Source organism: Oreochromis aureus, linkage group 17 (genome assembly GCF_013358895.1).
Source record: "Oreochromis aureus strain Israel breed Guangdong linkage group 17, ZZ_aureus, whole genome shotgun sequence".
Taxonomy (NCBI): Eukaryota; Metazoa; Chordata; class Actinopteri; order Cichliformes; family Cichlidae; genus Oreochromis; species Oreochromis aureus.
The window spans coordinates 7696724-7708012 of NC_052958.1; the positions used below are offsets into that span (position 1 = coordinate 7696724).

At 38.8% G+C, this 11289-nt stretch overlaps 1 protein-coding gene across 1 annotated transcript; it reads left to right on the forward strand.

Annotated features, from left to right (window-relative positions):
• Positions 1-771: 771 nt before the first annotated feature.
• On the forward strand, positions 772-6834 carry ifrd1 (interferon-related developmental regulator 1). The gene is made up of 12 exons (XM_031750589.2): positions 772-999; positions 2679-2783; positions 2883-2964; positions 4033-4157; positions 4289-4446; positions 4583-4633; positions 4859-5037; positions 5150-5258; positions 5433-5567; positions 5739-5867; positions 5976-6071; positions 6193-6834. The coding sequence occupies exons 1-12, from the start codon at positions 969-971 to the stop codon at positions 6277-6279; spliced, it is 1287 nt and encodes a 428-aa protein (XP_031606449.1). The 5' UTR covers positions 772-968; the 3' UTR covers positions 6280-6834.
• The last annotated feature ends 4455 nt before the right edge of the window (positions 6835-11289 follow it).

Consider the following 11289-nt stretch of genomic DNA (forward strand, 5'->3'; position numbering starts at 1 on the left):
GTTACTTCGTGCACTTTTAAAACGAATGCAACAATATTGAAACAGTGCTTGGTTTCTAGAAGTATCTCTGATGTCCCTGTCTACTAAAAAGGGAAAAGCCAAGATAGTCTCTTTCACATCCCTATCAAGTAGACGATAACTGCTCAACTTTCTAGACAGACACAGTTTCAAATCCACTTTATATAAAAAACATGAATGCATCTGAGTGAGACATTTTGCATCACAATTCTCTAATGACAATATTTGTCTCATCACAGATACATAACATGATCTCATCAACAGCACAGAGCTCTATAATAATGTGATCAACTGCAAGACACGCACACTTGCAGTCTCACAGTGGAACATTATCACTGACTTGTGTTATAACATGTTTTATGTCAGACAATAGTGTTTTTTCTTGCAGTGGAATTTGTTCACTATTATTTAGCTTGCACGATAGGCTATTGTGGGTGAACCAGAGCTGAAAGCCATCTCCACCTCCTCCTCCTCCCTTGCGACTTTAAAACTTACGTAACCAGTCTAATGTGGTGTTATCACACTTTGTGTAAACGTAAACGCCGTTTGATTTCGTGCTTTGTCTTGGAGAATGTATCATATTTGTATACACAGACATTGTTTTCCCCAAAAATAACAGAACAGGACTCACAGTTCCCCTCTTTCTGTCACTGCATCACGCGCGAACACACGCGACAGTCTTTCCTGTTCCAGGATTGGCCAGCGAAGCCGGGAAAACTCCCCGTGACATGTCCGCCGGTATAAATATTGAGAACCGCGCTGTACTCGCGCAGCCTTGGTTTATGAGGGAAAATGTATCGTCTCGGCCCACAGTCTATCTCCAAGATCGCTTTCGATTTCTTTTTATCCACTGTGCCAAGGGAATATTTTCATTTTACCAGACAATACAATAAAGGCTGGTCGTGTATTGGCTGATTTTTGATTAAATTTTTGTAGTTACCTGCACGAAAATGCCGAGGAACAAGAAGAAGAATAGCAGGGGTAAGTAAACTAGCGGCTGCTATGCTACGGCCTTGTGTATTTGCTGATGGTAATTGTAGTTCTTTCCCTGTTCTGTGTTCATTGAATGGAGCTGAACGTGTTTACAGTACGGACTACAAACGACCGAGGCTGGCCTCGGTCAAAACACAAAACGTAGCTAGCTGTACTCGCACAAAGCATCACTGCTAATGACAAAGTGTACTATCATATGATAGTATCATAGTAGTGATACTGTCAAATGAAAGCTAGTGTAAAGGGCTAGTATAACAGTATAGTATAACATGAGCTACTTAACAAAAGCCCTTAATAATTGTACAATACTTCACAAGCTAACGAGGGCTAGCTTCATGCCCACTCCCTTTCAACGCGAGACACATGTGGTTGCTTAGTAAGAATAAATCATTGAAGGAGTAAAACACCCAAGCTTTTTCTTCCTTGACTTTGATTATTACCATCATAAATGTTATAAAGCAATGAGTTGGATTTTTGTGAAAGTGTATATAACGCAAACCACACGAATCTAGAATCCTTTGACCTCGATTAATCTTTAGCCATATTGTTACCCGATTAGGTAAGCGGTTTTGAAGCCTGAATTTCATATTGTGTCAGTGAGGAAGGGTCATTTTCTTTTTAAAAACATACTGCATATATTTGTTTTGAGGCACAAGTCCGACATTTTGGACTCGGAGGGAGGAAGGAGGCGGCACCCGGTTTCCAGAAATCAGCTGTCGTGTGGGGAGAACAGTCCACGTCAACACACAGATCTTAAATAGCTATTTTTAATAAGTTTAAAGAAGGTTATTTTATTGTCAGCTAATAATTTTTTAGGGCGGCTTGTTATGAATAACGGAAGTATTTTTCACATTGTGTTCTAAAAGCGGCGGGTTCCTGCCGTCGTACGCTCACCTAAACATGTCTACCAGAGGTAAATTCAGGTCAAGGCAGAGAAGCCTGTTGAGTCTGGGTGGGGTTGGAAGTTTGACCAGTTTCTGCAGTAGCAGAGTTACCCTTAAGTGGGATTAAATTAAACCCTTGTTTGTTTATAAGGTTTCGTAAAGATTTTACCCAAGATTTTAGCAGCCTCTTTTAGCTGTGAATTGTTTGCCCATCCCACCCTCTAGAGCTATTACAGTGACTAAAACATTTTCCAATACATCATTGTGTTTAGCTCTGATCCGTTTCAGCCACGTTGTCCCTACTACGTGGATAATAAATTGTCTGATAGTAACTTTCCTGATGTGGACTTTGGTTAGTAAAACGATCTACTTCCTCCTATGCCTCAGTGACACAATACTAGACACGATACTCCTGTATTTTTCGGCTGCACCCAAACTATGTTTGCCTCTTGCTGGACAGTTGCTGCAGTTGCTGGGACATACTGGTTACCCATATAATGTTATGGCAGGTCATTTTTGATGTGCCTGTGCCCCTCCAACCTGAACATTTTGTTGACACAGGCAGCACACTTTGACAACGTGGTACATATTTATTTATTTTTTTGGATGAGATAACGAAAAGGCCAATAGCAAAGGACAGGCAGCTGATTAGATAAGTACAGTATATGCTGCCTTACCTGCCTGAAGCTTGGGTTACGCAATTGACTCACAATGACCTACGGCTCTGTGTTAATGAATTACATTTGATTGCCTGTGCTTATGTGTCGTTGTTTTGTTTTTCAGGGGGCCAGCATGGGGCTGTGCAGCCTTTCAGTGATGAGGATGCCTCCATTGAGACCCTCAGTCATTGCAGCAGCTTCAGTGACGCCACCAGTGTAGCAGATGAAGGTAGGTTTGTGTGTGTGTGTGTGTGTGTGTGTGTGTGTGTGTTAAACACATCAAACAAGTCTGTTTACGACCTCCTTAAATGCTTTTTTTGTTTTTAAGGTGGCGAGACCAATGAGGATTCAGCCCAGGAGGATTTCCAGTATAAACTGAAGGGGTTCATAGATAGCACAGTAGATAAGAGGTAAAATTCCCAAAATGTTGTCTGATCTATGTTGCCTCTGTCTTGGATCCAGTTTTACACGAGAGATCAACAATGTAGTTACTTAATCCTGTCAGAGCAAGAGTTTTAGGTAACACTTGCACCATGCCTTCCCCTTTTATGCAGCGTTGCTATGTTGTCTTCCCAGTTTAACAAATGTACATGGTTGATGTTTCAAATTCCCCCCCCCCCCCCCGAAAAGTACTTCACTCTGAAGTGACAAAACATTTCTCCCACTATGTGGGAGTCCCGCTATGTGGGACACTTGGGATTTCCTTACCTGGATGATGAGCATGCATCAACAGATTTCAAATGTAGTTTTAAAAACGCTGGGTAACTTGAGTTGTATGCAACAGTGAGTCCAGTGCAGGAGGTTTTTATTGGAGTTTGCTGGCTTGTCAATTTAAAAATAGACTTCATCCCAAAAAGGTCCTGTCACCATTGGCTTCCTCAATGGGGTGATTATTATAGAAGGGATTCCCCGGAAGTGCCAGAAGCTACTAAATCTGTTATATCTATTCAGCTGATATTCTTTTCACTTGTCAAACATCATTTTTGTATAAAAGTAAATGGGTGAAGTCACATTCTTAACTTTTTGTATAATTTTTTAACAAATATTTTTGTTATTACATTAAGATTATATATTTAAACATAAATAAAAAATTTAAATCAACAAACTAATTGACCTCAGTCTGTTTACCTGAAAGGGCAACGTCTTTGAGAAACTGCTGTGTTATGGCTGGTTGATCTGCTGAAACTGGCATGCATCCTGAAAAAACCTACTGACATTTATAGACTTAACTTATAGTTATTACCCTCGACTTTGATGTCAGAGTTTTCTGAAAATCTTCTGACTCTGATAACTCAAGAACAGGGTTTTGTAGGATTTTGAAATTGATATCATAGTTGTCTACTAGGAGGCTGAGGGGTAGCACTGAGGGTTGCCAGTATTTTCTGATAAATGGCTTGATGGTATAGTGGTTATCACTTTTACGGTGACTGATGTTTTTACCTATATTTATGTATATATAATATATATTTTTTCCTCAGTGCTAAGACGAGACAGGGGGCACTAGATGGGCTTAAGACGGCTATGGCTACACGCATCCTTTATGAGTTCATCTCAGAGAGAAGGATGACCATCACAGACAGTATTGAACGCTGCCTCAAGAAAGGTACTAAAAAAGTGTTGCTGTCAATGAGATGGCAGCAGGTGTTCCAGTGCTTTAAACTAAGCATATATTTGTATTTGTGCTCATAAATCATCTGGCTTTTTTTTTTTTTTTTTTCTTCTTCCTCGTGTTAGGCAAAGGTGAGGAGCAGCGAGCAGCAGCTTCTTTAGCCTGTTTGCTGTGCATCCAGTTGGGCTCAGGAATTGAGAGCGAGGAGGTGTTCAAGACGCTGAAACCGATCTTCAAAAACATCCTGGCAGATGGATCAGCCAACATACAAGCCAGACAGGCTGTGAGTGTCTTTTATTGTACTGATCTCCTTGAATAAATGCATTTTTCCCCCTCATAATAAAAAAAGATTACCACATTTTTGGATTTTTCCATGAAATATCAACTGATATGGTTTTGTTTATTTTGTTTCTTAATAGGTAGCAACAAGTCTGGGCCTCTGCACATTAGTTGCGGAGGATGACATTTTGGTAAGTTTCTGATCATGTCTTGGCTTGAGTGCAAACCACTGGCATGTCTGACATCCATTTGTCATATATTACTCCTCAGTTCTAACATACTGCTATATAGATGAGTGGCACTCATGCAAACAGAATGTGCTGCTGAAATCAAACATGCCTCAAGTAATTTTTCAGTAAGTCGGAAACATGTTATTTGTGGTAATAAGTAGAGCTTACTGATGCTTGCTTCTTTAGGATGTGCAAGCCACCATGGAGTGTTTTGAGAACCTGTTCACCCGGTCCTATGCAAAGGCGGATGGCACTTGTCCTTCGATCAGTCCTCAGATGAGCCAGCTCCACACAAACTCTCTGCTGTCCTGGGCACTGCTGCTCACAATCTGCAGTTCCAGCCAGCTCAAAGACATCCTGCAGAAGTAAGCTCCTTTATGCTGACCCTTAAGTTTTTTAATCACAAGTTCTGCTGCTTCTAGTTTATTGCTCTCCAACCAAGTTAAGTGCAGTAAGAATTGCTTATGTGTTGTGCAGACACCTGCCTAAACTGCAGAGGTTGCTTGAGAGTGATGACGTGAACATGAGGATTGCGGCTGGGGAGACTATTGCTCTGCTTTTTGAGCTGGCCAGGGACATCGATTCTGTAAGTTTGCAGTTGCTGTTTAATTTCCCCCAACACTAGATTATCCTAAAGTTCATTTCTTGTGTCAATTTAAATGCTAACTGTGTGTCGTTTTTCACGTCTTGCCTGTGCTTTTTGAACACATAGCAGCTTTTTTTTTTTTTTTTTTTTTTTTTTTTTCCTGCATTTCTTTAGGATTTTGAATTTGATGGCTGGGATGAACTCTGTGATAAACTGAACGCGTTGGCCACAGACTGCAACAAGCACAGAGCCAAGACTGACAAGAGGAAGCAGCGTTCGGTGTTCAGGGATGTTCTCAAAGCTGTTGAGGTAAGCGCTACATGTCAGCTGAACCACGTTCCTTTTGCCAGTTGGATGTTAATTTCCTGCTTTTAAGCGACAGAATTAAACAGAGGCAAACTTAACAGCAGCTCCTTGGAGGTTGAGGCAGTGAATGATGGTGTCTGACCATGGTCTTATTTATTTTGCTTTCTCTTCCAGGAGGGGGACTTCCAATCTGAGACCATTCGCTTTGGCACAGAGCGAATGAACATTGACAGCTGGGTCAGAAAGAGGACATACGATGCCTTCAGAGAATTTGTGGGCTCTGGAATGAACTACCACCTACAGGTATCTCATTAGAAAGACTTTATGTACAATAGGAGTTTGCGATAAACTAGCATCTATCTTTTGTGCTAGTGACTGGACTTGAAGTTTTTGTTAACTTTTTCCAACTAGGCAAATGAATTCATCAGAGACGTGTTTGAACTGGGACCACCTATGCTGGTTGATTCAGCCACCATGAAGGCCATGAAAATCTCTCGCTTTGAAAGGGTAGGTGTGCAAGGAAGGCTCATTTAAACCCTTGTGGCGTTCTTGTAAGCTTAAAAGTATCAATGCTTTCAAAGTTTTGTGGCATTTTATTAATGAACGCTTTAAATTCTTTGTGTTCCAGCATCTTCACAACTCTGCTGCATTCAAGGCTCGGACCAAGGCCAGAAGCAAGTTCAGAGACAAGAGGGTGGACGTGGGAGAGTTTTAATAATTTCTTTTGACTCTAATAAGCTATTTATCAAGCTTTCCTGCTTTTAGATGAATTGTCACAAGCCTAAGTTAATGCAATTGTCCCAAGATCTCTTTGTGTATCAAATGCTCACTTTCTGTAGGCTTAAATATCTTTTTAATAACAGCTGTTGCTTTTTATTGGGGGAAAAACCTCTTTCTGTCATCTACAGCAAGTGAGTATTTGTTAATTAAACAGATTCTAGGTGGACTATAACTTGAATAGAGTTTGTTCACAGAAAGGTGGTGTACATTTGTTAGGTATCTTTTCCTTTTTTTTTTTTTTTTTTTTTTTTTTTTTTCTGTGTTTTAAATGAAATACACACAGGTATTAACATTTATGATGGATCTGTCTCTTGTACCATTAAGTAGTAACATCAACACACGTGACCGTCCCTAACTCTTGGATTTGTAATAAATTTATCTAATTACTTCACACTTAGCGTTATTTATGTGCAAGCTAAAATGGTGTGTTTAGTGTTGTGTATGTAATGTAAAGGTTGAGGATGGTGCAATAAATGCTGAAAAGCTGCAACAACTGTTCTTTTTTTTTTTTTTTTTTTTTTCAGCTCCTGTATTCAATATACAATGCTATGAATTAGCTATAATTGGATTCATTGATCTGATACAGTATCTTGGGACACTGCCCACTTGGAGACAGTGCCAGCAGAGCTGGCAAAAGAAACAGCCTGAAAAGTTCCTTGAGTAGTAGCTTTGAGAACTGGAACTGTTGGCAGATATATGAAGGTCATTCTGATTGAAAGGGCAATAGAAATTTTACTCAGCACTACTTCCACATATCAAAGTGAAGGATCTTGCAGCCAAGGTAACAGTGGTGTTGCAGGGAAAGCGAGTAAGGCGGTGCACCCGTTTGTCAGAGGTGAAACTGTTGGAACACAAGACATGGATATAATGGAGGTCTAGCAGCCACAAAGCTCACAACATATTAACTCTTCCCAAAGGTGAACCTCAGCAGGCTGCTTCTTTTGGAGCCATAAAAATAGACTGTCACATGATCAAGGCAGGCCTATCCCCAGTCAACAGCCTCATATTTCAGGTGGAACAATATTACTGACAGTAGAAAGCCGAAACAGCTGCTTCTTTTTGTGTCTACTCTGGTAGAAACAATCTATAATACAGAGAAGGCTTATGGATTCATGTCTCAGGGAAAACCGGTCCTTTAATTTGGGTGGAGAGGATGATGTAGCTGTAGGCTAAAAGAACCTTTATTAGTTCCAAACGTGGGAAATTTTTGTTACAGCAGAAAGTGGACAGTACAAAGTTACATAGCAAAAAATAGAAAAGCACTAGAATTGGATAATAATTGGATACTGTACATAAACGTACACAATCGAATAAAATAAAATGCTACATACAATAGAATTAAAAATAAAAAGAATACAAATACTATATAACTGGATAAGATACAATGTTGTCAGATGTAGTTTAAGAGGAAGGGAGCCTTTTTTTCTCACTGACTTGGGACTTCATGCTTCTTTTGAAACATGCTATCATATGGGCCCACTCTAAAGACTAATTTGCTTTATTGTTCTTGACTCTAACAAGAACCTTTTTAGTTTTTAATCTTTTTTTTTTTTTTTTTTTTTTTAGAAATTTTTTTTCACTAGCTGGGCCCACATCCTCATTTTAGGTTTGACAGCATTTTAGTAGGTAAAGGTGAATGCTTGGACATGAACTGAGCTGCGGTTTGGTGAAGGCCTCGAAGGGGACTGGCGACGGCTCCCAGGCCTGGCAGATCCCCGTGCACTAAATAGGAGTGAAGAATTGAGAACAAGGAGGGTGGGGCACGTAAACGAGAATAAACAGCTTGCAGAACTGGGGGAACCTATATAGATGACAACAGGAAGGAGCGTGTTTGGAGTCGTGGTCCCGCTCCTGAAATTCCAATACATAATCTCCAACACATTGTAATAAGGCTTGAAACGAATTTGACACCATGAACTCACCAGGAAGTTGTTTACAGTAGATAAACCAGAGAAACTGGCCCTGCTGGCCAGAAGAATGCAGTTTAACATGATATCTAGACTCTTTGTCCATCTGTTTTATACAGTATGTGTATCTAAGTAGTATTTTGTTTAGCAGACTTATTTTAGAAAAGAATAGAATACCTTTATTGTCACTATACAGTTTTACAATGAGATACAGAGCATCTCCATCTCAGTGCAAACATGAAGGGGGGGCTGCACAGTTCTGCAGCACTATATACATATGAACAGTATGACCAGAAAAAGAATGTATAAAAATGTACAAATATACAATCCTGTGTAAGAAGAAAAAGTAAATATGTAAATGAATAGTGTTTTGTATATACAGTTCAGGTTATTGCACATAGTATTAGTTTTTGCTCATATCTTAAATTCACAGTATTGACTTGCATTTTCTATCACTTTAATCTATAGGCTGCCTGCTTTAGTTTTCTTCTTAAAAACCTGATTCATGCATCTAATTGGCTTATGCATATTCATTCTCTGTTTAAGAAAACTTTCTGACACATAGCAATCTGCATCATTCATATCCTGGCCCTTAAATTCAACAGAGAAGCAGAGGCAGAGAAAATTTGTCTGTGTTCAGGGTGACTGAGCCAGTATTAAATCAAGAAGTTGTGGGCTTCATACTAGCATTAAGCTGCCCATCTTTATGTGGCATGACAGGACGATTGAGGCATTGTCTCCTCAGTAAACATTTACGTCTCATTCTTGGACTGTTGTGACTTCAGGAAAGAAAGTTTCACATATTTTCCAACAGCAGCTCAATTAGGGAGAGCTAACTGCTCATGTTACACAAATTTCTTCAAAATGTGCATCCCTGTGGGCTTGTTCTGTTCAAGAGGAAAATGAAAGAAAATTGAAGTTGCAGGTAATTAACTCACGAGCCCTTTGCCTCTTAAATATGTTAGTCAAATGCTTTGGGACTGAAAAAATAAGTATTTGAGTAGAAGCTGTGATTCCCCTTCAAACCTCCATTTATAATATAATCATTTAAATAACCTCTATTTTCATGGCATGTTTTACTCCTTGATAAAGCTTGATTCATAGCTCCATGCTATAAATTGCTACTGGTTAACATGATTATGCCATTAAAATAAAGATATTTAATTATTGTTTTTAATTTAGAAAACAGTGCTACTGAGGTTTCGGTTTTAAAATGCTGGAGAGTGATGTCTACAGTCACGGTAAAAGGAAAGTGCACCCTCCTTCACTTTTAAGGTTTCAAATAAAGACATCAATTTATTAAAATAAGGTCAATAAACCTTAAATGAACAACAACATATGTTCATATAACACTGGGTCATTGTTTCCCATGGAACCAGTAAGGATGCATTTAGTTTTTATTGCACTACTTGTGCAGTTTGGCTTAGATTTTGTTAAATATTAACAATAACTAATTAATTTTAACCGTCTATCTACAACAGACTGTACGTAAGTGATGGACATAACAAAAATCATGTTGTCACCCACCGGGTTTTAAATGAGTGCTTTAAACTTGAGAGTTTATCATTTGAGTTGTCAGCTGTTTGTTTTTTTACTCATAGTAACCATATTTGGACAAGAGAGTTGATAGAAAAGGCCCCAGCCACTGAAAAAAATACTTATTTTCAGGTAAGCTGTTGCCCTGGTGACCGCTGAAATCAAAGTTAATTTGGATCATGCTAAAAAGAAAAAGCCCTGACTTCTAGCCAACTATCTTGGTTAGCAAGATGCATCTGTTGTTCATTAGGATATTAATTAGGCTATTTTATTTTTAAAATACATCCCGTATCAGCAAAATGACAAAATCTAAATAAAAAAAGTTTTAAAAAAAAGGGTTAATAAGGAAAACTGACACTGAACACTGAACAAACAAGGGCTCAGAAGACACTAAATGCTCCATTGAGTAGTAAGTTGTCAACCATGATATAGCCAGGCCCTAACGTATAGTAATTTATTGCCTGTTTTACTCTAAGTGAGACCATAAGTTGTAAAATTAACATCATGCTGCAGTGTCAGAAGCCAGAATAATTTTTGCAACTAGACTAGCCGTCTGCTGGTTACTGGAAAGTGTGTTAAAGTCTCTTCTGTCTTAGCCTCACTTTTAAGATGTGTGCCCATTTTTCTGTTACTCCATTCTGTTAGCTCCTTCTGGAGCCACAAAACAATGTATACCTTTTAACACATGCAGCATTCTGTGTTGTTTTATAATGTGAAAAATTCTATTAATAGATGCTTTGCCGCGTGGGCAGAGAAGAAAGATTTTTTGTCGCTCTGTCTCTGGCCACCTGAAAGTTTCTCTTCATATTCACAGTGACAATCAATCAAATTTAATACATCTTTTACCTTTGACTATAGCCTTTTCTTAATCTGATTAGCAAACACATATTGTTAAAAACCATATTAGTTTCAGAGTTGTTTATTTAAGATCAAAGCTTCTTTGGAGATAAACACAATCATTTGATTAGATCGTTTTCATCACGATAGCTACAGGCACTCAGGTGGAAAGGGAATGTTAATGGACCATTGTTATTATACAGATTTCATCACAGTTGAGTTGCATAGAAAGGAATAAAAACATCAATATGTAATTAGGAGAGATAAATGAAGATCAGACGCGTAAGAGACTTGATAAGGTATCTTCAGTTCAATCAATAATTGGTTTCATTTATTTGTCATTATGCACTCACCCCAATTTAAAAGACTGTTCCTCATACTCGATTAAGCACTTCTGTCTGTTTTGTTTTGCTGTGTGTGAGTTGAGAAAAAATCTGTGGAAAGTGCAGTGAGACTGAGGAGGTGTGGAACAAAACAGAATATGTTACTGTGAGTGGGATTTGACCGTTGGGTGTTTGGAAGAGCAAAACAACGAGCTGAAAGGTACATGTAAGAGGAAGATGTATTTTTCTTATTTTTATTCCTCTTTTGCATCCTGCTGTTGCCGCAGCAGTGTGACACGGAAATGTGTATCCCACTCAAGCCAGCTGACCTTTCAGTGCAAT

Coding starts and splice junctions, on each gene's coding strand:
- ifrd1 (XM_031750589.2), top strand. CDS start 969: ATGCCGAGGAACAAGAAGAAGAATAGCAGGG. Junction 2,784..2,882: donor CACCAGTGTAGCAGATGAAG/GTAGGTTTGTGT, acceptor TTTGTTTTTAAG/GTGGCGAGACCAATGAGGAT. Junction 4,447..4,582: donor ACATACAAGCCAGACAGGCT/GTGAGTGTCTTT, acceptor GTTTCTTAATAG/GTAGCAACAAGTCTGGGCCT.